Source organism: Heloderma suspectum, chromosome 1 (genome assembly GCF_057233095.1).
Source record: "Heloderma suspectum isolate Gila_16-S chromosome 1, 16-S_ref, whole genome shotgun sequence".
NCBI classification, from domain to species: Eukaryota; Metazoa; Chordata; class Lepidosauria; order Squamata; family Helodermatidae; genus Heloderma; species Heloderma suspectum.
Genome location: NC_139458.1, coordinates 150,955,183 through 150,982,745, shown reverse-complemented (window position 1 = coordinate 150,982,745; position 27,563 = coordinate 150,955,183). Strand labels below are relative to the sequence as shown.

At 40.8% G+C, this 27,563-nt stretch overlaps 1 protein-coding gene across 12 annotated transcripts in view; it reads right to left on the bottom strand.

The window, feature by feature from the left end:
• Window positions 1–4,928: 4,928 nt before the first annotated feature.
• Window positions 4,929–27,563, bottom strand: part of PTPN4 (protein tyrosine phosphatase non-receptor type 4) — a 143,237-nt gene continuing 120,602 nt past the window's right edge. For 7 of the 12 annotated variants that reach the window (XM_084806941.1, XM_084806875.1, XM_084806921.1 and 4 more), the window contains 2 exons: window positions 22,142–22,277; window positions 9,417–13,081 (listed from right to left, as the gene is read on the bottom strand). In XM_084806941.1, coding sequence (XP_084663067.1) covers window positions 12,995–13,081; window positions 22,142–22,277 — 223 coding nt within the window. In that variant the 3' untranslated portion in view covers window positions 9,417–12,994. Of the gene's footprint in view, window positions 5,376–9,416; window positions 14,701–22,141; window positions 22,278–27,563 lie in introns of those variants that run through there. The other 5 variants (XM_084806981.1, XM_084806913.1, XM_084806902.1 and 2 more) reach the window with 4 other exon arrangements.

The following is a 27,563-nucleotide window of genomic DNA, read 5'->3' as shown; positions in this document are numbered from 1 at the left end:
CAAACCAGCTTTTGCACTCTCCGCTTTCACCCTCAACAAGAGGCTCTTTAGATCCTCTTCGCTTTCTGACATTAGGGTGGTATCGTCTGCGTATCTGAGGTTGTTGATAATTCTCCCAACAATCTTAATTCCGACCTGTGATTCATCCAACCCGGCATTTCTCATGATGTACTCTGCATATAAGTTAAATAAGCAGGGCGACAATATACAGCCTTGTTGGACTCCTTTCCCAATTTTGAACCAATCGGTTGTTCCATGTCTGGTTCTTACTGTTGCTTTTTGACCCTCGTACAGGTTTCTCAGGAGACAGGTAAGGTGGTCTGGTACTCCCATCTCTTTAAGAATTTGCCAGAGTTTGTTGTGATCCACACAAAGGCTTTAGCGTAGTCAATGAAGCAGAAATAGACGTTTTTCTGGAATTCTCTTGCTTTCTCCATGATCCAGCGAATGTTGGCGATTTGATCTCTAGTTCCTCTGCCTCTTTGAAACCCAGCTTGTACTTCCGGTAGTTCTTGGTTCACATACTGTTGAAGCCTAGCTTGTAGGAGCAGCCCAATTCTACTCAAGAGTAAATCCCACCAAATTTAAATGTGCATAATATCAGAAATAGAGAACCTGTGTCCCCCCAGCTGTTCGACTCTGACTCCCATCAGCCCCAGACAGCATAGCCAATGGTCAGTAATTCTGGGAGTTGTAATACAAGAACACCTGGAGGACCCGATGGCCTTGTAGGCCCCTTCCAACCCTACTATTCTATGATTCTATGACCCAGGCTCCCCATCTTGGCATACATAATCACAACCTTACAACAATTCTATCCATGTTTACTAATAAGTGAACATTCCAGGTAAGTGTGCATAGAACTGCAGACTTAACTACCTACATTTTTATGATCGGATTAAGAACAAGGCAATGAAACCAGATTAGCAACAATATTACTAGGAGATAGATGCATAACCAATAGCTCTACTGCCATACCCAGCACCAGTGACTTTTTCTACCTTCTGAATGGGTGTTTCTTAGTGATGAAGTGGGGAGTGCTCATCCTGTTAGTGACTATGACAACAGAATCTTAATCTAAATAAGGTTATTATTCTGAATTAATACTGAAGCTAATTTTCTGTATTTGGTCTATTTATTTCCAGCATTTATATCCCCACTTTTTAATGGATATTTAAGTTTACAATAATTTTGATTTGGTTTACAATGAAAACAATATACAATGAATGATAAAAAGAAAATATAGGAATAAAACCAGTGACTTTCTTAAGAGGCACTATGGCTGCAAACATATTCAAACTTACTTAGGAATAAGTTTCATTGAACTCAATGGGACTTCGTGTCTGACTGTACTGTAAAAAACTAAAAAGGTAGCAGGTGCGGCATAAAATCAAACACACTAGAGAGCTTGTAGCCACTTACAGCACAATCATATGCATATTTACACAAAAGTAAGTTCCATTGTGTTCAACAAGGCTTACTCTCGGTTATTTATGCATGGGACTGTGCTGTTCATAATGGAACTCCTGGTTTAGATCAACCTTTCCCAACTTGGTGTGTGCCAGGCGTTGGGACTATAGCTACCATTATCCCCAGGCTAATGTGAGTTGCAGTCCAACACATCTGGATGTCACCAAGCTGGGGAAGGCTGCTTTATCAAAACCCTTTCCTCCCACCTTTTATATTTCCCTCTTGTAAGTAACTCTTTACTTACAGTATGTATAATTTACCAGGACAGTCCATGTCTGGGGAAAATAGTAAACAATTTTCCATCTTTTGTCTCCAATGTTGTATTTTGGAGAGATTTTTTTTTTTTAATGTTCACATGAACCATGTTCATGTGAACCAAAGTCTTGACGATCTTCCCCTAGCATCTAGAAAGCAAAGCTCTGTGGGGGGAACAGATGCACTTTGACACAAATAATTGCATGAAAATACAAGCACATGGATACAAAATGTTCCAGTGGTGCTTTTCTTCTATTCCCCCATAGCCACCCAGCTGGCTAGGTAAATTTTGCGGAATGTGCTTTGTGTTGCCATTATTCCATAATAAGTAAAGCCAGCTCCACTGAGAGATTTACAATGTTTAAGGTAATCTGTTATGCTGAATTTACTAACACAGGTGTTTGACAAGCCAGTTTCACATGCCACAGGCTATCACAGTATTATTCATCAGCAGGCGGAGAAGACCCTAATGGAAGAGCAGGGGCTTAGCTCAACGCCTAAGAGTGTCCTTATTTTAACCTGTGAAATGGTAGAAGGTATGTTATATAAACTGCACTGAAGTTTAGAACAGCAATAACCTCCTGAAAATATTGATATTGGTCAAATAGAACAGGGCACATTTCATTAACATCATTGCACCATGCAACGTGAAAAGTTTTTTCCCCAATGACAATTGCTTTTTCCAAGGTTTCTGAAACCTCAGCTCTATATCATTCTGCAGTACATATAATTAGAAAGACCTCGTGATGTCATAACTGATGGAAGAAGGCAGTTTAAAATTTCCAACAACCCCCTCTAGAGCTGACAGCTTGAAGTGGTTGCTCTTTTATTACATTTTTAGGTGTATATCAAACACCTAAAAATGAGTGTCCACTCAGTAGTCAGTATAGGTTTGCTGCGACATTGTGTATAGAATGGCCTTCACATGCACACCAGTCCTATATTCCTATACACGGATCCACAGACAAATAGTGCTGCTGCTGCTTTTCCCAACATAGCCTGCAGGGTGGAGGGCTAGGTCGTCCATAGGGTCATGTGGACATCTAGCCCAGTCTTGTCTACTATGACATCAACTCTCCCAGGTCTCAGGCAGAGTTCGTTCATATCACCTGCTTCCTGACCTTCTGGCTGGAGATCCTGTGGATTGAACATGGACCTTCTGCATGCAAAGCATATACTCTACCACAAAGCTATACAGCCTTTTCCTCCATGTCAGGAAACAAAGCCTCCTCTGGATACATGGCTAGGCCCCTCAGGAAACTTCTCTTCTTTGTCTGCTCCCTCACAGGTTCCAATAATAAATACTGGTCATGTTACGGGTGTGTCAAAATATACAAACGACAGTCTTTCGCTAGGCTAACTATCAGAAAATGGAACAGACAAGAGTGAGCCAGATTGACACAAAGACTTATGCTTCAGAAGTTGTCACAACAAGATAATGATAGGTTGAATACAACTTTTGGCTGCAACTAACTTTTAATTAAACCATCTGAAGGTAACAAGGCAGGACATAGTGTATCATGCTCTAGAGAAAGTAATGTGTGTGTCACCATTTCTGGAACTTTCCATCCTCCTGGGTGATCTAGAATCTGCAGCCATACAGGCCCTTTAACTCAAATGTAAAAGGCAAGAAAACAATCTGTAGTATCAATGGTGTATCATAATATTTCTGTTAGCAATACATATGCAGGCCATTCTAGCTGCCCAAGGCATAGTGAAATGTACATGTCTCCCTGCCAACACAGCTTCCTACATACACCTGCCTTCCTTGGCCATACAAGAGCCTTCTCCTGTGATGGCAAAATTGCAGTGGGGATAATAGCTCCATGCATCTGTCCTAAAGATGTCACAAGGCAGGCAAGCAACATGCTATTTTTAGTGACAGGGCTATGCATCACTTCAGTGCCGAATCCAAATACCGAAGCGAACTGGAGAGCTTTGGGGGTGCCTCAGTGTGATCTGAAGCAAATCAGACCAGCACTGAGGCACTCCAAAGCGAAGCAGGTCACCCACGAAGTGCCTCTGTCTGCCTTGGAGATTGAGAGCTATTCTGATGCCTTTGGAAGCCCAGACAGCCTGTCTCCAAAATGTATCAACTTGAGAAAGACCAGGGAGAAAGAGAAGGGGGGTGGAGAGGAGGGACTGAGCTTTGGCAAATGGCAACTGTAGTTGCCAAATTAGGGCTGCACATAACCCAGCAGTCTCCAATCAGTGACAGTGCTGGAAGGTGGTGGTGGGGGGAATACTGGATATATTGGAGAAAAAAGTCTGAGTTTGTTCATTGGGAGAAAAAGATTTGGTGTTACTGAAGAGAGCTCTGAAGTTATCTGGCTAGATCTGTGGTGTGTGTTGGACTCTTTCCCACCCAGTCCTTCTCAATTCAACTATTCCCTTGCATTCTTTTCTAGATTTATTTAAAAACCAAAAACATCTAGTATTTAGTAGTTTACTCTTTTCTCCTTTCCTTGCCTTGTTCTTTGGCTCCCCGTTCTCAATTCAACTCTTTCTTTGTAGTTTTCCCTGTCTTTCTTGCTAGATCCTTAAAAAAACCTAATGTACTTTCCTCCCTTTCCTTATTCTTGCCCCCCATTCCTGTATTCCTTCCCTCCCCATTTTTGAACTTTGTATCTTTTCCCTAAAACAAAAGAAATTAAAAACCCCTTTCTTTGCTTGTAGGTAGTTCTGTAGTGCACAGGACTGCACTGTGCATGGTGTACAAGAGACTGTGTATCACCGGTAGTGAGGCAACAGCACTATATATAAAATATCCCTGTGGTATGATCGTATCTGGTAGTAACTCTGGTGACACCACAGTTTAAATTACACTGGTTGTATATTTGTAAGAGAAAAGGCAGGATTCTTACCTGTAGCTGTTCTTTGAGTGGTCATCTGTGCATTCACACATATGGGCTCTGCACATCCAATTTACAATGCTTCACAAACGTCAATGGGGTAGACCATGTCCATGTTACAGTAGGACACCTACCCTCCTCCGGTAAGTTGGCTTGTCAGTCTCCCATATGTGTGATGCACAGAGACCATGAAGAACTGGTGTGTGCACGCACGCACGCATGTATTTGCATGTGAAACAAATGGAGAAATGGGTGGTTAGATGTCCAAAGGATTTTTTAAAATCAGTGACATGAACTTATGCAGTACACTCACAGCAAATGTTCAGTAATAACAAATTTCCAAACTTTAAATTACTAAAGCACATCTTTATTTTGCAATTAAACAATTAAGATCCACAAGTAAACTATATATTTTCTTCAAGTTTGTACCTAGACAACTATTTGTCAATCAAAATTAAATATATCCACAAAATATGTATAACAGCATATATTTCACATAACAGAATGAAGTTGCTCGTAAGACTAAAAACAAGATTTGTTAAATGTTAAATACTCTATTTTCTCTGGGGAGCTGCTGGTATAGTATGTAGAACATTAGTGTACCTTATTAATGGCAAGAACTCTCCTTTTACTCTGATGCAGGCAAAATACATAAGGCCCTTTTAAAGCATACAGTAGCTGCAGTGATGAACGCTGAATTCTTTTCACATTGTCCAGTGTTGACCAAATTCAAGTGCACGTTATTTTCAACTGAGCACAATTCCTGCTGCTTAGCGTAGAGTCTTTTGGCTGAATAACCTTTGTTTAAAAAATGTAAACACACAAGTTCAAAGACAAATCTGTTTATATGGGAACAAGCTTGTGTGAAGATTCACAATAATATTGGGCTTTCAAGATGACTTACTGAGATGCTTGAAGCCAACTCACTGAGCAACACAAGACCTAGTTGAACTGGACAATGCAAAGTCACAGAAGAAATGCAAACTCATTTCCACTAGCAACACTAGCAACAAAAATAAATAAATATGGCCACTCATAGGAATATGATCCAGACACAAGATTGGATTTTACAGCCTTTATATTTACACATATACTATAGCACCTGTGCCAGAAAATAAACCAAAAACCCCAACCCACACACAAACACAAAAATGTCCTTTTAGAATTTGCTAGGAGAACCAGTTCACTGATTTTAGTGTGTGTGTGTGTGTGTGTGTGTATATATATATATATGAATTATTGTTAAACTTGAAGCCCAGTCCCTAGTATTGGGAGATAACTGCAGTGGGAAATTAGTCAATATATTCTAATAGAAAGAGTACAAAGCAACTTAGTGCTGTTTTAACCCCTCCAACCATATTAGAGCCTTTGTCTATAAGAATTGCAACTGTTTCCCTTTAAAACTATTTTTTACATTACTTATTTTTGTGTGTGTGCATTACCTATTCTTTACTCGCTTTACTTACTTCTTTACTTACAACTTAAGTACAACCGCCCCCCCGCCCCCATTTCAAGATCTTTAAGCAAACATTTTAAAAATGATGCTGAGCAAGAATATGCACAAGCTAGGATCCAAAGAGCTCCTTGGGTTGTTCCCCAAGGTATCCCGAGTTTGGGAGTAGTCCGTAGGGTGGCCCAAGTGACAAAGGCAGGCCCCAGAAACTGCACTGCACATGGGCAAGCTCTCTGCAAAGCCCAATGGATCCCAGCCATACTAAATGGTTTATTCATGGCTAAATGTGAGACACCGAGAAAATCAAAAGGAATTTATAACCAGCTATTTTGTGGAGATTATTTTTAGTATCAATATTTATGAGGATTACAATTCTAAAACCTAGACCAGAGAAAAATGCTTAGTGTATCAACAGCAGCACTGGTAGAATGCCACAAGAAATGATGCTGTACTAGTACCACAGGTTGAGACACAGGCATTAATATTTAGGATTTGTATGACTAAGGTTTTAGATGTACTGATACATGTCTTAAAACAAATGGATACAAGCTGGGAAGGTAGCACACTGATAAAGCATTCATACTATGATCAACTCCAGTCAACTCTGCACAGGAATCAATTAAGCAGCTCTTCAATCTGATAGCAAATTTGTTTTGTCCAAAAATTCTGTCAGTAGTAAAGCATTAGATAAAGTGCTACTATTTTGAAATTCAAGAAATTTAGACAATAAATGAAATCTATTTAAAATTGTGTTAAATATCAAGTAATTCCACCAGCAATATTGTCAGTCAAGGTCTCTTCATATCCAAAGTACCAACTTTGTTTCTAAAGAATCATTTCCAAAGTATTAACATAGTGGTCTTCAAATCTCCCTGTACAAATAAACCATATGCCAGTAACATTTGGTTTAAGGCAATATAGTTTCACCATTACTAATTTTTCCCTAAATATATCTTTAAAATTCTATCAACCTGATTGCAATTGATGTGGAGGAACATTTAAAGCCTATGGATTTTAAAGTTAAACCATCAAAGCTCCAGATAGGCAACTGTACTGCACAAAGATGAATTTCTTTTCTTTTTACTATACCGTTCAGAAAATTGAGAAACCACCATTTCAGCTTTGGTTTGTATTTCTAGCTTGGCCACAATGACTGAATTAAAGCAAATATAATTGTTTCTCCTAACAGCACTTCCAATATTTATCATAACATACTTGTCTCTACAATTTTTAAAAAATCAATATGCTGCTTTGTTACACAGTGGACTTCATCATGGTTTATCATATGTACCCAGTATTCTTTTGAGGCATTTACATTTAAGCTTATGATCCGTAGATCATCAATCTCAAGCCACTAAGCCAACAACCTGGATCCAAACATCTGGGCTTTCGCACCCATTCCTCTTCACTGCATCCTCCAAAATCCAGTCCTGAGGGCTGAGGACCCTACAGAATGGCATGGGAAATGGTGCAGGGTCTGTAGCAGGAGAGCAATCAGCAGAAATTGTGAGGGGGCAACTTGTGTAAGTGGAATGCTCTTCTGCTTGCACAAGAGTGCCTTTGAGACACTGCATTTGTGTTTAAGGCCTCTCTCTCTCTCTCTCCATTTATTTGGAAGCAAATCCAACTGACAAAGGGAATTCAATTTCAATTAGGTGTACTCACTAAGTTGGTCCATGAGCTACTTTCATACACCTAATATTCAGCTTCTAAGCACACTCAACTGTGGATGTAGGACTGCAGTGCTGGAGACTGACTGCTTACAGTGGTACTGCACGAAGGGAACACATTTCACTGGATTCTCTCATGAAGGAAGAGCCTTATCACAACAGCCACTGTGGCTAGTGAAGAAAAGGAGCTGTAGTAATGTTCTACTTCTCTACCCATTTCCAATCTGTTAAAATCCAGAGGCTTCATGTAACAACCAATGCAATGTGAGCTCTTCCCCACTGCTTTCCTCTTGTGTTCTGTCTCTGTGCATGAATATTTACATTGCTATAAGTTCAGTATATCTGTTCGCATGTATTGGTGGAATATACATGCAGATAACTATATCCTGGTAATCACGTGAGAGATTTTGCATAATGTGCAGTACTTCTCCTTGCACAGCATATGCAAACCTAAATAATTTATGCATCTTACTAACCACAGGTGTGTTAAAGACCAGTAATGAGAACAATGCACATGGTACCAGATGCCTTCACTCCTTTGTGAGTCAAAGAATGAGGAAGGGAACTTGTACGAGGGTTAATATGATGTAGGGCTAGACATCCTACAAGACTTTCAGGAGCTTGGGGAGCCATCCATTGCTAACTGCTGGCCAGAAACTTGTAATTCTGCACCCTATCAAACAGACCCTTTCCAACTATCTAGTGGAGTTCTCCTCCACCAGATGCAAAAGCTGCTGAGATTCCACATAGGACTTTTCCACTTCTTGGCCTCCCTGAACAGCTGCAACTGAAGCATTTCTGCTGCTTTTCTGCCTTCCACAGATGCTGCAGTTCTATCTGCACATTGCTTGTGACAAGGTGCTGTCCATACTGGTTCTGTCAAAAACCTCTCTCCTCAGCTCTCTTCACTTGCATTTTGTGCCTTCTGTGATAAGAGGATGGCAGCATTTCTAAATTGGTAGCTGTGGGATATTGCTGCATTGCAGGATATGCTAACTACAGCATATTTTACAAGTAGAACTTATTTGCGAAATCCTGGAGAAGGCTACCAAGGAAAGCTGCAGCATGAATGACTTTTGTTGCAAATTAATGCAGTACAATAGCTTGGACTACATGGTATAAATGTGGTAGGCTTTATTTCTTCAGTAAAGGCATCTAATGCTTTAGGTTAACATAGCTTATAGCCTAATCCTAAACTTGGTTGTCCAACCATGTACATTTGGGAATAGGAAATTCCAATAGCTATACCAAGGAGAACCAATCTTGTTCTTACGCTAGCAGTAACTTTGCTAGGGACATTACTGCAGCACTGGAGGTGGATGTTCCACTTCAAAGATTTGGAGGGATCATGCTCCAGTCTAAGTGGTATGATTAGCTGGCTCGCTTAAAGTCATATTCTTCAGAGAATGACTGACACTGTGGGTACTTCATATTTAACATAACCCAAAGTATACCCCACCACACCCAAAAGCCACACAACTAAAAAGGCAAAAGAAGCAATTTTAACAAGTCGTAGAGTCCTAGATTTCTGCATTAGACAAACCTTCAGAGTACCTTAAATAATCATAGTTTTCAGGATTAAAAAAACATACAGCTGTAACATACATTGGCACAAAACTATTACCCTATTGCTCTTATTTACAATGAAAACAAGTTGAATTAAAAAAAACAGGAAGTGTTACAATTTTTCTCCCCTCATCTTTTTTTTTTTTTTTTAGCAAATAGTATGAAAATAATTATCCATAAAATCCAACATCCATAACACTCATCACTTTATATGTCATTATGCCAGAAACATACATTCATGTTTTGTACAGAATGAAACACATACAAAAAATATTTTTTTCTTTTCTTTTTAGCTTGATACAGATCTTCATAACCCAATGCAAAGTAATTAGTAGTATTAACTTTTAGGCCATATAAAAATATTAGTAAAAGGCTATTTATACCACAATGGGAAAATGCATTTTGTGGAAATACACTTTTATGACATGATAATACTTTGATATTATCCTATTTTTATCATATGTGCATTTAAGGGAAATTCTTGTAGCTTGCTGATTAGCTGGTGACCCTGCCAAACTAATCTCTTTCAATATTTCTTCATTGCTACTGACCAGTAAGCCCTAAATCAGCTTATATCAGGGGAGATGGAGGCTTTAAGGCAGCTAATATTTCTGCCTCTATGTTGAATCAATGTACTAAGTACCAAAAATATACCCCAACAAAATACATTGTGGTATAAATGTTTCTCATGGATTCAAATTGCTTTGGCAACCTCACATAAGAATATCAGCATATGTAAAATACCAGTGTTATACCATGTTGCTATAAACCCTCTGGTATTTTCCGTTCAATAAGTTTATAAAAAGGGCAATGCTATTTCCAAATTTATGCTGGCAATTGTAAGACCATAAATTGTTTCACCAGCATGGATGCAATAATTTAATATTTACTTTTGCTACAAGTGCTTATATTAGCCCTGCAAACAACCAACACCATGGCATAAAACAATAACGAGAAACGGTATCCAAATCAAAAGCATGAAATCTTTCCAGGTACTAAACTCTTTCTGAAGCAAGTATATTAAAACAGAACATGAGTAGGAAGTACCGTTAGCATTATTTCTCCTCCTAGTTGCCATCTGACTGGTTAGTAAGAAGAACTACTGCAAGCTTTCTATAAAAGGGGTTTTACATTGCTTACACCGACATCCAAGGATGGCTTAGATGACTGCACAGCAAGATTCCAAATAGTTACCACATTGTGCTTGCTCATCTGAAACTGTCCTAAGCATAATAAAAATGCATTACAAACAACCTCTCACATTCTGCTGAAGAGCACCAGACCACCAAAAGCCAATGACGCTTTAACCACATTTAACACTTGCTAATTTGTGAAAGACACAAAAATGCATTCCTACAGATTGGACAACTGCTCAGTTAAGAATGGGGTTTTAAGAAGCCCATTATAATTAATACCAACTGAAACCTAAGTTTGGTAAGAGAAATCACAGACTGATGCCCTGACAATGGTGTTCATTTTTAGACTGACATAACAAAATAGTTATATTAAAGGATAATAATGCAATAATGTAAAATCTAGAAACAGGTTACCAGATCTGCTTTGTAAATAAGCAAAACAGATCACCAGATATGGTTCTTTTTAAAATATGCCTAAAGCCTTTACATTTTCTGTTTCATTTGCCATCATGGCACAGGGTTGCTATAGCTTTGCACCAAATTTAAACTCATTGGGAACAAACTTTATATACCATGTCTGGAAGACAAACGGAAGGGCCCCTTCAGTCCATGGAAGGCTTTTCATCTAGGGGAGGGATCCTGCTAGCGGAAGTGGGAGGGAGAGGCGATTTCTGCCAGTTCTCCCATCTCCCTGCAGCCACTAGTGCTAGTGCCCTCTAAATCTGGAGCAGATTTTCAAAGGGTGCAAACAGCTGTGGGTGGGTGGGGGGATTGGCAAATGTTGCCTCCCTCTCCTATTGGCAGCAGGAGGATCCCCTGAGCAGAACTCTGCTCAAGGGATGCTCCTGTAGGTGGGAGCAAAGTCTGCATCCAACCCCATATTTGTAAAGATAAACTATATATCGTTTTTAAAAACTCATTTTAAAATACAGCATATCCTCATTATATATTCTAAATATCCTGCTTAAAAATCATTGGGTAATTGATCAAAACATTTAAATATAGGGCAGATTAAGTTTCCATAAAGAAAAAACTGAATCCCAAACTTACTGTGCAAGATGCTGGGCACCCTCACTAGCTAGTTCGCTTCAATCATCCTAGAAATGTTTTTGAAAAGGAGACAAAAACCTATATATAACCCTAGAATGAGTTCAGATACTGTATCAATGAACCACCTCCAATTGCATACATGCAAATAGCTTTTAAAAGGAGGCACACAAACCATTTCAATACACAAAACACAGGGACCCCAAAGGACTTACCGAGAGACTAAATGTTTTAGGGACAAATTGATGGCATTTTACACCCTTCCCTCTTTTTTTTTCTTTTAAAAGCACAGTTCAGTATAAACATGACTTAAGAAACAGCAGACGTGGACGCAAGGAAAACAATTGTGCTGGGGAAGGCTTATCTTGGATTTGCAAGTTTAAAGCGGAGTATCAGTGCTATTAAGAAGTCATAACCTATTCAAGTTACAAAGCTTTTTCTCAGTGTAAGGGTAAAATAGAGGAACAAATTCTAAAACAGCATACTGGCTTTTCATTTCATGTTGCTAACATTTTGCCAGTTGAAAGGAATGTGTCAGATTTTCCACTTCATTTCATAGTAGTAAACAATGATTACATATTTAATAGGCTGGGGTTCTTCTGCTAGCTACAGTAGCATGCAGGTACTTGTAGAAAGAGAAGGAATGGTATTTCTGTGACCCCCTGCAGTACCACATTCTAAGCACCAAGGGCCATGCTTTAAAATGTGAACCCGCTAAAATAAACGTAATGATGATACTTCCCCCTTTAGGGCCAATACAAGTGCCTTGTCATTAAGACATACACTGTAAGTCTAAGGCACTTAAGGGGTTAAGACAAAATGCATGCATTCATTCCCATTAGGTAATGTCATCAGATGTTTCAGAACACACCAATGTTATGACATGCTGAGAAACAGAGTTGCCATTTCAAAATAAATGTCGGTCCTACCCCAACCTAAACAAAATGCTTGCTGAACAGGCCTTTATGCAGCTACTGCTGGGTTAGAACAGATTGCAGCTTTCCACTACTAATCAGGTTAGATTCTAGAAGGGCATAGGGTAAAATGTGCTGCTTCAGTAGGCAGTGTGTCTAGAGTAAATAATATTGCTAATATTTCACCAAAATAAAAGACAGCAAGAATCTTAACACAGCAAATAAATTTAGCATCGGAAGAAATGGCTTCGTGTGTATTGTTGCTTCAAAAAGAGATAGGCATCAAACAAAGAATGAAAGTGTTCCAGCCTTTTTTTGTAGCAGTTCAAACAAAAAGGGACTATATGGCACTACAACAAAGTCTGGAAAGCAATCCAGAACACACAGAGTTCATTCAGTCTGTGGTTTGTTCGAAGCAAAGCATGAAGAGAAAGTCTTCCAACACAGAAAAATCATAGTGTTTTAAAGACCGATTTTCAGTTTCAACATAAAGTGCAATAGTGCTGAAGTTTTTCCAAGTCCTTTTCAGTTCTTCATTGTTTTCAGACAACATTTCTTGCAAGCAATATTATGGCACAACAAGTGCAGCCAGTGTCTTACATGGGTTCTTCTGAAAGGTATCTGTTGCTTCCTATTTATGCAGCGATGTTTTTAAAGGTCTAACAAGTTCTTCTTCATACACTTTCAAAATAGCCTCACAAACGAATCTGTATTGACTCTGGAAAAACAGTGCAGTCATTTGTAAGTCAGAGAAAAACAGAATTTTTGAGAGACTAACAGTGAACTATCAGAATATGCTGACAGACCTAGAGAGATGTTCCGCTGAAAATGCTTTAAAAGTATTTGGAAAGTTTTAAAACAAAAACTTCTATCCCCAAAGTGGATGGCTAATTTCAAAATATAAATCCCACGTTATTTTACATTCCAGCCTTGAGATTTTCCAGCTCTGACTTATTCCACTTATACTCTTCAAGTATTGTTTAAGTTGTATTGTTTAATAATCACTCTTACTGATTATTAGAAAAAATAAAAATTCTAGTTTCTGTATACAAGAAACTCTCTACAGATGGATGAAAATACAGAATCAGTAATGATGTTGGCAGTTCAGTTACATTGGTTAAACTGCTTTTATTCTGTTACTCACTTTTGGAAAGTGTTTTCAAACTGAAAAACAGGATAAATATACAGAGGTTAAGAGGTGCATCCAGTGGTGTCATTTCGCTCACCCAAATCTACTGCTTGCAGAAGATTCCCATTTTCATCCTTGTGAAAGTGTCAAATCCAATAGTTTGATTCCACTTACACAAACCATTCCACAACCAATTGCACTAGAGAAGCCTTCCCCAAGCTGGTGCCTTCCAGATGTATTGGAGTACAATTTCTAGCACTCTTGACCATTGACTATGCTGGCTGGGGCTAATGGGAGTTGAAGTCGACCCCTTCCAACCCTATGATTCTACATGAACTGGCTCTATGTGAACATCTGGAGGTTACCAGATTGAGGCAGGCTGCACTAGCCCTTGCACAAACTGTTGCACAACTCATTATGACTTCATTAGGCTAGGTGTTGTTTGCACTAGTTGTGCTAGTCCAGCTAGTGTTTGTGTAACTGCTAGTGGAACAATGCCATGTCTTGTACCTTTTCCACTAATATAACACTGGATACAACCCTAAAAGGCCATATATTTTACAATTTTCAGTGCACTCTGTGAACATAAAAGTCTAAACTAAGATGTGTACATATGAGACAGTATATTGTTTTTAATACAGTGGGAGGATTCAAAATTTCTTTTTGGAACACAGAAAATAAAAAATAGGACAATGCCATCTTGTGGACAATGTGTGGAAATGTGAAATTTTAAAGGGAAAAATGGAACTGCTGGTTTCACACATCATATGACTGAAAGAATAAGTCACTTTTCCTGTATGAGTTTTCATGTCCTTGTTAAACTTAAAATCAAACCTCGTCATTTACCTCAGCATAGACTGACATACAGTTAATTGCTTGCTCTGAATTGAGTATGTGCACTCTGATCCAGAGAAAGATATATGAAAGCAGAAACACGTTTCTATCCATAGATTTTCCCTAATGCACGCATGAAAATGTGTTACAGAGAGGAGAAACATCTGGAGTGCACAGATGGTATTTTCCCACATTGTGTGCCCAGCAACAAACAGAGGATCAGCAATATCAGCTCTGACCTTGCTGATCATCTGTTGTAGTTAGGCAAAGGGAGTAGGAAGCAAGCACTAGACACAATCAAGGTGCACCCTTCTTTTCATAACTAACAGTTGATGGGTTCTGCCAGTGCTGATATTCCTTTGGCCAAGGGGACTCTGAAAGGTGAATAAAAATGAATACTTTTTAAAACCCCAATTTTTAAATTGTAATTTAAAAAAAATAAATCTGTTATTTTAAGTATCACTTAAAAAGATCTTCATTTAAAATGAGATCTGAATACATGCTTATACTTAAAATTGTTGACTAACTATTAAACCCTCTGAATTACAGCCTATTTTTCTATGTCAGAAAATAACCAGGGGGGATATTTGACTTCTGAGGTAAATATTATAAATATGACAGAATGTATTAGCACATATTATTGCAGATATTGTGACTATTTATAACTAGTAGCATGTAATGGCAGCAAATCATAGGTTGATTAACCCAAGATTTGTCACAGTGTAGGCTGGTGCATTCCTCAGTCTTTTGAATATTCCCCTTCTGATCAGAGGTTGCTATGTGATGTCTGAAGCAAGACACTAAAGGTTAATCATGGGTTAAACAACCCACAGTTAACCTAACTACAAATTGTAGGTGAACTGTAGGTTGTTTAACCCATGATTAACCTTTAGTGTCTGGGTTCAGACATCATGTTGGAACCCCTGATCATCCCGATCAGGAGCTGAATATTCAAAATGGCTGTGGAAAACCCCCAGCACTAGGTTCAGAAAATCATGGGTTAATTAACCCATGATTTGTCATTGTTACATGCAAGCCAGTTGCATGGGTTGAGTATGAGTTGTTCTTGAATCATTATGTTATCTGCAAATCCTGCACCATGGTTTAACTATGGGTCATTAACCAACAACAACCCAGGAAGAGAATCCCTGGTTATTGTTGGGTGGTGAACTCTTGGTTGTTCGTGGTTAACAACTATAGTTTAAACCATAGTGGAGACTTCACATACAATGACAACCCATGCTTCAACAACAATCCACGATTCAACGGCAACCCATACTCAACCTGTATTCTGGGTTGTCGCTATGTGTGAACCAGGTCAATGACCTCATTCAGAAGTAATGCCCAATTCCTGGGGTACACAACTCAGGAATTTGTGCAGCCATGTGGGCAGCAAGTGTCCCATCCGCTCTCCACTTCCACTTTCTGAAACAACCCAGGAACACTCTGTTCCTAGGTTGTTATCATGAAGTCTGAACCCAAAAGTCTGGGTTGCTGGGGGTTAAACAATCCAGAATTAAACAATCCAGAGTTAACCCAACAACTGTCCGTGGTTTGAGCAATTAACCCCTAAATAACCCAGAGTTCTGGGTTTGGATGTCATGACATCCAAGGCTGTTTCCTGCCTCCCAGCTGAGCAGAGCAGAGGAAGCTGCTCAATCTGGTTCAGGGACTACAGAAGCAAGCAAGCTCCCAGAGAGTGAGCTTTCTTCTCATCCATGTGGGAACAAATGATACTGCCAAGCGGAGCTACGAAGAAATCATGTCAGACTTTGAAGCTTTGGGAAGGAAACTCAAGAACTTTGGGGCCCAGATAGTTTTCTCATCCATCCTTCCAGTAGTTAGAAGAAGGATAGAAAGGGAAAGAAAAATACTCCTGGTGAATGACTGGCTACGAAGGTGGTGCTGGTGTGAAAGATATGGATTCTGGGACCACGGGCTATACTTCCTGGAAGATGGGGTTGGCAAGGGATGGGTTGCACCTCACAAAGGATGGGAGGAATGTGTTTGGCCACAGCATAAAGAACTTCATCAGGAGGGCTTTAAAATGAAACCTACGGGGAAGGGAGGTGTAAAGTTGGGGGTAACAATGGACGAAGGCTCATGCACCACAACGGAGAGAACAGCTCTAATAGCGCCCAATAATAGTCTTCAGAAACATGTAGGACGAAAGCCAGACTATGAAGCACATGGTCTTCGATGTCTATATATTAGTGCCCACAGTATGGGAAACAAACAGAATGAACTTGAACTCTTAATACAAGAGGGAAATTATGACTTGATAGATGTAACTGCGACTTGGTGGGATGACTCTCATGACTGGAATACAGCAATTGAAGGATATAACTTGTTCTAAAAGAACAGGAGGAACAGAAAGGGAGGTGGGGTTGTACTATATGTGAAAAATACATATATCTGCACAGAAATACAGGAGGATGAGCTTGGTAGCCCCATCGAGAGCATCTGGATCAAAATAAATGGAGCAAAGAATAAAAGGAACCTGGTGGTCGGAGTCTACTACTGGCCACCCAATCAAGGAGAAGACAAGGATGAAACTTTTGAGAAGCAAACAGCCAATGTTTCAAGGAAGCAGGATGTAGTAGTAATGGGGGACTTCAATTTCCCTGATATTTGTTGGGAGACAAATTCTGCAAAACATGGCCCCTCCAGGAAATTCCTGACTTGTGTGGCGGATAACTTCCTCCTACAGAAAGTAGAGGAAGGAACTAGAGGATCGGCTATCCTTGACTTGATCCTAACCAACAGAGATGACTTAGTGGATAAAGTAGCAGTTACAGGAACTCTGGGGGAAAGCGACCATGTTGTACTTGAGTTCTTGGTTCTAAGGGAAGCAAAAGCCGAGTGTAGTCAAACGTGTACCCTGAATTTTAGGAAAGCTGATTTTCACAAACTCAGAACAATGATCAGTAAGGTCCCAGGGCAAGCGATTCTAATGAGAAAAGGAGTCCAAGATGGATGGGAGTTTTTAAAAAAGGAAATTCTAAAGGCACAATTACAAACCATTCCAACAAGAAAAAAAGGTGGAAGACAACAGAAGAAGCCAATGTGGCCTCACAAAAAGCTTAGAGATAACCTGAAAACAAAAAAGGACACATACAGGAAGTGGAAAGAAGACCAAGCAACAAAGGAAGAGTACAGGCAGGTAGCACAGAAGTGCAGGGATGGTGTCAGGAAGGCTAAAGCCCAGAATGAGCTGAGGTTAGTGAGGGATGCTAAAAGCAACAAAAAGGCTTTCTTCAGCTACATGCATAGTAAAAGACAGAGGAAAGAAATGGTGGTTCATCTATTAAATCAGGATGGAAAAATGATAACAGATGACAAAGAAAAGGCAGAGGTGCTCAATTCCTACTTTGGCTCAGTCTTCTCCTGAAAGAGGGTCGATGACCCCCCCTGGCAAAGGCGAAGTACAGGCTGAAGAGGCAGGATTGCAGCTGGAGATAGATAGGCATATGGTCAAGGAACACCTAATTACTTCGAATGAGTTCAAATCTCCAGGGCCAGATGAACTGCATCTTAGAGTAACAAAGGAACTGGCAGAAGAACTCTCAGAACCACTGTCTATTCTCTTTGAGAAATCATGGAGGACGGGCGAAGTGCCAGATGACTGGAGGAGGGCTAATGTTGTCCCTATCTTCAAAAAGGGTAAAAAGGAGGAACCTGGGAACTACAGACCAGTCAGTCTGACATCAATCTCTGGGAAAATTCTGGAGCAGATTATAAAGCAATCCATCTGGAAGCACCTTGAAAACAATGCCGTGATTACTCGAAGCCAACATGGATTTGTCAAGAACAAATCCTGCCAGACGAATCTCATTTTTTGATCAGGTCACCTCCCCTGTGGACTGTGGGAATGCTGTAGACATCATATACCTCGACTTCAACAAAGCTTTCGACAAAGTGCCCCATGGTATCCTGATCAGCAAACTAGCCTAAAGTGGGCTAGATGAAACAACGATCCGGTGGATCCACAGTTGGCTACAGAATCGGACTCAAAGAGTGCTTATCAATGGGACCTTCTCAAACTGGGGAGAGGTAACGAGTGGGGCACCGCAGGGCTCAGTCCTGGGCCCAGTGCTCTTCAACATTTTTATTAATGACTTGGAGGAGGAGGTGCAGGCAATGCTGATCAAATCTGCAGGTGACACAAAATTGGGCGGGATAGCTAATACTTTGGAAGATAGAAACAAAATTCAAAGTGATCTGGATAGACTGGAGCGCTGGGCAGAAAACAACAGCATGACATTTAATAGGGATAAATGCCAAGTTCTACACCTAGGAAAAAGAAACCAAATTCACAGTTACAAGATGGGGGATATGTGGCTCAGCAACACTACAAGCGAGAAGGATCTTGGAATTGTTGTAGATCACAAGCTGAATATGAGCCAACAGTGTGATGTGGCTGCAAAAAAGGTGAATGCTCTTTTGGGCTGCATTCATAGAAGCATAGCTTCCAAATCCCAGGAAGTACTAGTTCCCCTCTACTCAGCACTGGTTAGGCCTCATCTGAAGTACTATATCCAGTTCTGGGTACCACATTTTAAGAAGGATGCAGACGAACTGGAGAGGGTTCAGAGGAGGGCAACAAAGATGATCAGGGGACTGGAAACAAAGCCCTATGAAGAGAGACTGAAAGAACTGGGCATGTTTAGCCTTGAGAAGAGAAGACTGAGGGGAGATATGATAGCGCTCTTCAAGTACTTGAAAGGTTGTCACAGAGAGGAAGGCCAGGATCTCTTCTTGATCATCCCAGAGTGCAGGACATGGAATAATGGGCTCAAGTTACAGGAAGCCAGATTCCAGCTGAACATCAGGAAAAACTTCCTGACTGTTCAAGCAATATGACAATGGAAGCATTTACCTAGGGAGGTGGTGGGGTCTCCCACACTGGAGGTGTTCAAGACGAGGCTGGACAGCCATCTGTCAGGAATGCTCTGGCTTGGATTTTATTATTTATTATTAAATTTATTAATTGCCCATCTGGCTGGTCACCCAGCCACTCTGGGCGATGTACAACATACAATAAAACAGTTTAAAACAATAAAATTCTATAATAAAAATATTTCCTAAAATACCCTAACCCACCCCAAATGCCTGCTTGAACAACCACGTTTTTAATGCACGACGGAAGCTCATTAAAGAGGGGGCATGACGAAGTTCCCTAGGGAGGGAGTTCCACAGAGTGGGGGCCACCACAGAAAAGGCCCTCTCCCTCGTCCCCACCAGTCTAGCTGTCCTGGCTGATGGGACAGACAGAAGGCCATCCGAGGCTGATCTTGTTAAGCGGCCTGTCTGGTGCTGCTGGAGGCTCTCCTTAAGATAGGCTGGGCCGGAACCATATAGGGTTTTAAAGGTCAAAACCAACACCTTGAATTTGGCCCGGAAAACAACTGGTAACCAGTGCAACTCCTTCAGCACTGGAGTGATGTGATCTCGCCAGCGGCTGCCTTTAATCAGGCGAGCCGCCGCGTTCTGTACCAGCTGTAGTTTCCGAACTGTCTTCAAGGGTAACCCCACGTAGAGCGCATTACAGTAGTCTAAACGAGAGGAGACCAGGGCATGTACTACCGATGGGAGCAGATGGTCGGGAAGGAAGGGGCGCAGCCGCCGTATCAGATGGAGTTGATACAGCGCTGTCTGGCTCACAGCTGACACCTGAGCCTCCATGGACAGCTGGGAGTCCAAAATGACCCCCAGGCTGTGGACTTGGTCTTTCAAGGGTAGCTGTACCCCATTCAACACCAGGTCAACATCCCCCAGGCTCCTCTTGTCTCCCACCAAAAGTACCTCTGTCTTGTCAGGGTTCAGCTTCAGCTTATTCCTCCCCATCCAGCCACTCACCGTCTCCAGACATTTGGACAGGGATTCTACGGCCAACCTTGGTGAAGATTTAAACAAGAGGTAGAGCTGCGTGTCATCCGCATATTGATGACACTGCACCCCAAACCTCCTGATGATAGCCCCCAGCGGCTTCACATAGATGTTAAATAGCATCGGGGAGAGGATGGAACCCTGTGGCACCCCACAAGTAAGTGGCCACAGGTCCGAAACCTCCTCTCCCAGTGCTACCCTCTGGTACCTGCCAGAGAGGAAGGACCGGAACCACCGTAATACAGTGTCCCCAATGCCCAACCCCTCCAGGCGGTCCAGGAGGATACCGTGGTCAACGGTATCAAAAGCTGCTGAGAGGTCGAGGAGAACAAGGAAGGAGCATTCACCCCTATCCAGAGCCCTCCTCATATCATCTACCAAGGCGACCAAGGCCGTTTCTGTCCCATGCCCAGGCCTGAAGCCCGACTGAAATGGGTCTAGATAATCAGTTTCTTCCAAGTGTGCCTTCAACAGCACCGCCACCACCTGCTCAATCACCTTGCCCCAAAATGGCAGATTTGAGACTGGGCGAAAGTTGTTCAGAACTTAAGGATCTAAGGAGGGCTACTTTAAGAGCGGTCCTATCACTGCCTCCTTGAGGATTTCTGCACTGAGCAGTGGGTTGGACTCGATGGTCTTGTAGGCCCCTTCCAACCCTACTATTCTATGATAACAACCTATAGTGTCTGGATTTGGATGTCATATAGCACGTCCAGAAAGTGGAAGTGATGAGCAGGTGGAAGGCACACTCCTGCGCAGCCATACCAACTCCAGGGCTGTTTAACCTTTGAACTGGGCATCACATGCGAACCGGATTTAACTGGATGCTGGGAAGAATTAATATGGATTAAATCCCAATTTGTTTGAGCTTATTAGCTATCAGGGCAATTTTGTGTATAATGAGTTGGATCCAGTATTAGTCATACTTAAAAGTAGACTCACTGAAATCCCATTGATTTCAATGGGTCTAATCTAGGTATGACTAAATCTGCATCCAACTGAACAAATTATTATGCTATATTTTGCTTCACAAACCTGGTATCTCTGGCAGTGTTTGCTGTTCCCTGGAATGCAGTGATTGTGTGTTTCAGGAAATAATAGACAATTTAATTCACTGAGCTTTAAGAGAGCAAACATTATTGAATACAATTATTTTATCATAAATAAAATTTAATCTGAATGTGAGAGAATACTATTTTCCTTTATGTATAGTTGTTCAATCAGAATCTTTAAAAATGGTATAGATTTATTTATTTATTTATTAATGAAGAAGGGGTCAGTGCAGATGTAATTGCAGAATTATATTCTGACTCCTGACAAACCAGAAGAGAGAGAGTAGGAAGAAACACACTATATAAGGGTATAAAGGTAAAGGTAAAGGTGTCCCCAACCAGTCGTGTCCGACTCTAGGGTGTGGTGCTCATCCCCGTTTCTAAGCCGAAGAGCCAGCGCTGTCCGAAGATGCTTCCGTGGTCATGTGGCCGGCATGACTGAACACCGAAATGCACGGAACGCTGTTACCTTTCCCACCGAGGCGGTACCTATTTATCTACTTGCAATTTCTTGCTTTCGAACTGCTAGGTTGGCAGAAGCTGGGACTGAAGACGGGAGCTCACTCCGTCACGCAGCACTCGGGTCTCGAACTGCTGACCTTCCAGTCTGCAGTTCAGCGTCTTAACCACTAAGCCACCGCGGCCCCATAAAAGGGTATAGGGAGCATATTTTAACTCACTAGGCTGCCTTCCAATCTGCAAATCATGGGTGCAAGTATCTGTGTACTATCCCATGTTAAATGTTGCATTCAACATATAAACAAAATCTTGTGCTGACACATACTGCTATAATACGAACTCTGTCTTTTAAATAAACAGCCTAAGCATGTGTGTTACCGGAAACAGTTTATTCTACAGTCTATCAATTACTTACAGGGGTTTGGATCATCATGGCCCTTTGATCTCTCATGGTTCTCACAATATCCAAGGGATAAACAGGCTGATTGCACTCAATAAGACACATAGCTGTTTCCATAGTGATAAGAACTCCTGTTCGTCCAATCCCAGCACTGTAACATAAGAAAGGGCTGCTATATTTATCACATTAAATATTTTTAAAAGTACTTCGGATTTGTACATAACTTACATAAGACAAAACTGCAAATAGTTTGAGTTAGCTAAGATTTCAACTTTTTCAGAAATAAGAACTGCACAAACTTAATTTCTGCAGGAAAATACAATTCGTAGGTGGCTGGCAAATGTTTTGCCCATTGTATTTTAACAGAAACTGCTACTTTGTAAAAAAAAAAAAAAAAATCATGTATAAGCCAGCTCCATTAAGAGTACATTGACTGCATTTGCCACAGGTTTCAGTAGAAGATGCTTTGTACCTCTCATTTCTCACAGCTTGATTACTTTTATGTTTTGTTTGCTTTGAAAAATATATGTATGGTTTTTTTTGCTATTTTCCAAACAACTTCTTAGAAAGTTTTGGACACATTTTTCTGTACAGATTTTGATTTAAGTGTCACTGTAACATTTGAATGCCCGTGTGTTATTTTTAGTCCTGGTATATTGTTAAGTAGATTACTTTCGGAAAGGCTAACATTCCTGTTTCTATATGGCCATCTTTGCTGACACTACAATTTGTGAGATCACAGCCATAATATTTTTCAGGATTTAATCTGCCACTCCGAGGAATAAAGGCTTCAAACAAAAATAAATTTGTGTTGAGAATTCCATTATCATTTACACATCCACACAATTTTACGGCAGCTACAGCAATTAGAAATAGTAGCATTGGCAGGTGTGAATTACTCATTAGCTTTGATAGTAGCACTGAGGTCAGAAAAAATGTCCAAGTGACACAAATGTGAAAGATGCAGCTCAGAAAGTCTTCCAAAGTGGTGGCAAAAATATTTAACACAAATTAGCCTCAAAAAGGGAATAAATATCTGAATTTGCTTTCCAACAATTTCTCTTTATGGAAACAAATGTAAAATAACCCTGTTGAATTCTAACCCTATCCTAAATTATATAGCAGCAGCTTCTCCCACAAAAGGACCATTTTCTCCCATATCAAAGATAGCAGATTTAATGGGAAATGAAAGATGCTAACGTCTTATGACTGTTCTTCAGGAATAGACCATGTCACATAAACAGGCAAACAACTGGGCTTGCAATTCTAAGGAAACTTTTCAAATGCAGTGCTTTAGACTAGGGGTAGGCCAACTTCAGATTTGCATAGTCTGTGTGATCATTACCTTTACCAGAACCCATGTAGTCCAATGTGTTTAAAATGTACATGCTCCAGGTATTTTAACAGTTAAGGAAAAACTAGTCTAAGTGATCCTGAGTATGCATTCTTGCTGGATTAGACAAAAATCTACATTACTTTTGCAAGGATCCTAGCAACCAGCAGCAACTAGGTAGACCATCAGTGGACGGGAGGTCTACTTTTAGCCCACCATTGCTTTAGTAAAGAGGAAGAGGTTTTCTTCCTATTACACAGCAGTTTTTCAATGGGGCAAAAAGGGCAAGTTCATAACACTGGGCAGTATCCAATGGGAGGCTTATGCTCCTGCTGATTCTCTTGCACCCCGAAGCTTCTGTTGTGCAAAACTGGTTTGCTGCCTGGCTGTGCTATAACCCAGGCTCAGCCCTGGGAGCCAATCATCTGTGCTGATTGTCTTCCATGGCAGGGACATGGAACAGACCTGAGAGGGAACCTTTTCTCTCTACTCAGTTCATCAAGCATTAAATAGGTTCCCTGGCCGTGGTGCTGGTATTGCTACCACCTTCGTAGAGTAATCTTGGAAATGAGCCGAAGCACTTGTTTCTGAAACTGGACAGGTCAGTGAAGTTCCCTTCTGTGAGCTCCCCTGACCCATTTCATTCTGGAAATGAGAGCGTTGTTGTTACTGTTACTGTTATTTTTCTAGTTATTATTATTAACATGTTTATACCACCCAATAGCCAAAGCTCTCTGGGCAGTTTACAAGAGATTAAAACTTCAAAAACACAATATAAAATGTAATATAAAAACCATTTACATAAAAAAACCAATTTAAATGACCAACAACAAAAATCCCAGGATCACTTAAAACCTTATCAAATGCTATCAAATGCCTGGAAGTAGAGGAAAGTCTCAACCTGGTGCCAGAAGGATGACAATATTGATGATAGATGGACCTCACTGGGGAGAGTGCTCCATAACTGGTGGACCACCAGCAAAAAGCCCCTCTTCCTTGTTGCCATTCTCTGAACATCCCTCCAAGGAGGCACATAGAGAAGGGCCTCAGATGACAATTCTAGTGTACAGGTAAGTTCATACTGGGACAGGCGCTCCATCAGGTTGTCCCGATCTTTGTAAAGCTTTATAGGTCAAAACCAGCACCTTGAATTTGGCTGAGAAATATACAGGCAGCCAGATTAAATGGGCCAGAATTAGTGTTGTATGTTCAGACCTTCTGGTCCCCACTATCAATCTGCCTACAGTTTTGGCTCGGTTCCGTTGGCTTTAGGAAGCACTAGCTTTCCGCTGCATCAGTAGTGGCCATGGGCAGCTTTGGATGTGCCTCCAAGTTACAAACACAAGTAGTGAGTTGTGTTAGAAGTTACCCCAATAAAGAGTAACATGCTGAAGTCAGCACATTCTAGGTGACTACATATGTCAGTTCAAAATGTGCCTGTATTTTAATTTAAAATGAAAACACTTGTTTTAAAGCCACATTTTACAAGCATTGGAGAGTTTTACATAATTTACGCTGTTTTGTTTTAGTTTGGTATAGACGTGTTGCAATTTAGTAATAGGTTAATTACTTTTTTTGTCCAGAAGATGGCATTCAACATATAGCTCAAATACCACTTATTATCATTAGCAACAAAAAAAATCAAAGCAGAAAATCCAGTCTATTCACCTGCCAAAGACAGGACCATTCATCCATCAGCCTCCACAGATCAACTTCTGCTATTACTCTATTAAGAGTAGGCAATATGGTGCCCATGGGCATCAATGTGCCCCAAGACAACTCCCTTGGTGCTCATCAAGACACCCTACTCCTCCCAATTTTTATTCTAAAAGTATAGGAGATCATTACCTTGTCGCGGTGCTGGAGCTTGAGCACCTCAATGATGTCATGAGCTAAACCGTGAAGGGACACCCAAGACGGGAAGGTCATGGCAGAGACTAAATACGATCCCTGGGGAAGGAAACGGCAACCCACCCCAGTATTCTTGCCATGAAAACTAAATGGATCAGTACAACCAGAGATATGTCGGTATACCATCGGAAGATGGGACTCCCAGGTCAGAAGATGGTCAAAATACTACTGGGGAGGAACAGAGGATAAGTTCAACTAGCCCCAGATGTGATGACGCAGCTAGCTCAAAGCCGAAAGGACGGCTAGCAGCTGATGGTGCTGGTAGTGAACGACGAATCCGATGTTCTAAAGATCAACACACCATAGGAACCTGAAATGTAACATCTATGAGCCAGGGCAAATTGGATGTGGTTATTGGGGAGATGTCAAGATTAAATATAGACATTTTGGGTGTCAGTGAACTGAAATGGACTGGAATGGGCCATTTCACATCAAATGACCACCAGATCTACTACTGTGGACAAGAGGACCACAGAAGAAATGGAGTAGCCTTCTTAATTAATAATAAAGTGGCTAAAGCAGTGCTTGGATACAATCCAAAAAATGACAATGATCTCAATTCGAATTCAGGGTAAGCCATTTAACATCACAGTGATCCAAATATACGCCCCAACCACAGATGCTGAAAAAGCAGAAGTAGATCAGTTCTATGAGGATCTGCAGCACCTACTGGATAGTACGCCAAAAAAAGATGTTATTTTCATTATAGGAGACTGGAATGCTAAGGTGGGTAGTCAAACGACACCTGGAATTACAGGCAAGCATGGTCTGGGAGAACAAAATGAAGCAGGACATAGGCTGATAGAATTTTGCCAAGACAACTCACTGTGCATAACAAACACTCTCTTCCAACAACCTAAGAGACGACTTTATACATGAACTTCACCAGACGGTCGACACCGAAATCAGATTGACTACATCCTTTGTAGCCAAAGTTGGCGGACATCTATGCAGTTGGTAAAAACAAGACCTGGAGCTGATTGTAGTTCAGATCACGAACTTCTTATTGCACAATTTAGAATGAGACTAAAGAGCATAGGGAAGACCCACAGATCAGTTAGATATGAGCTCACTAATATTCCTAATGAATATGCAGTGGAGGTGAAGAATAGATTTAAGGGACTAGATTTAGTAGATAGGGTCCTGGAAGAACTATGGACAGAAGTTCACAACATTGTTCAGGAGGCAGCAACAAAAAACGTCCCAAAGAAAAAGAAAACCAAGAAGGCAAGATGGCTGTCTGCTGAGATGCTGGAAGCAGCCCAAGAAAGAAGGAAAGCAAAAGGCAACAGTGACAGGGGGAGATATGCCCAATTAAATGCAAAATTCCAGAGGTTAGCCAGAAGAGATAAGGAATTATTTTTACACAAGCAATGCGCGGAAGCGGAAGAAGATAATAGAATAGGAAGAACAAGAGACCTCTTCCAGAAAATTAGAAACATCGGAGGTAAATTCCAGGCAAAAATGGGTATGATCAAAAACAAAGATGGCAAGGACCTAACAGAAGCAGAAGAGATCAAGAAAAGGTGGCAAGAATATACGGAAGATCTGTATAGGAAGGATAATAATATCGGCGATAGATCTGATGGTGTGGTCAGTGAGCTAGAGCCAGACATCCTGAAGAGTGAGGCTGAATGGGCCTTAAGAAGCATTGCTAATAACAAGGCAGCAGGAGATGACGGTATCCCAGCTGAACTGTTTAAAATCTTGCAAGATGATGCTGTCAAGGTGATGCATGCCATATGCCAGCAAATTTGGAAAACACAAGAATGGCCAACAGATTGGAAAAAATCAACTTATATCCCCATACCAAAAAAGGGAAGCACCAAGGAATGTTCAAACTATCGAACAGTGGCACTTATTTCACAAGCCAGTAAGGTAATACTCAAGATCTGGCAAGGTAGACTCCAGCAATTCATGGAATTAGAATTGCCAGATGTACAAGCTGGGTTTAGAAAAGGCAGGGGAACTAGAGACCAAATTGCCAATATCCGTGGGATAATGGAGAAAGCCAGGGAGTTTCAGAAAAACGTCTATTTCTGTTTTATTGACTATTCTAAAGCCTTTGGCTGTGTGGATCATAACAAACTGTGGCAAGTTCTTGGTGGTATGGGGATACCAAGTCATCTTGTCTGCCTCATGAGGAATCTGTATAATGACCAAGTAGCAACGGTAAGAACAGACCACGGATCA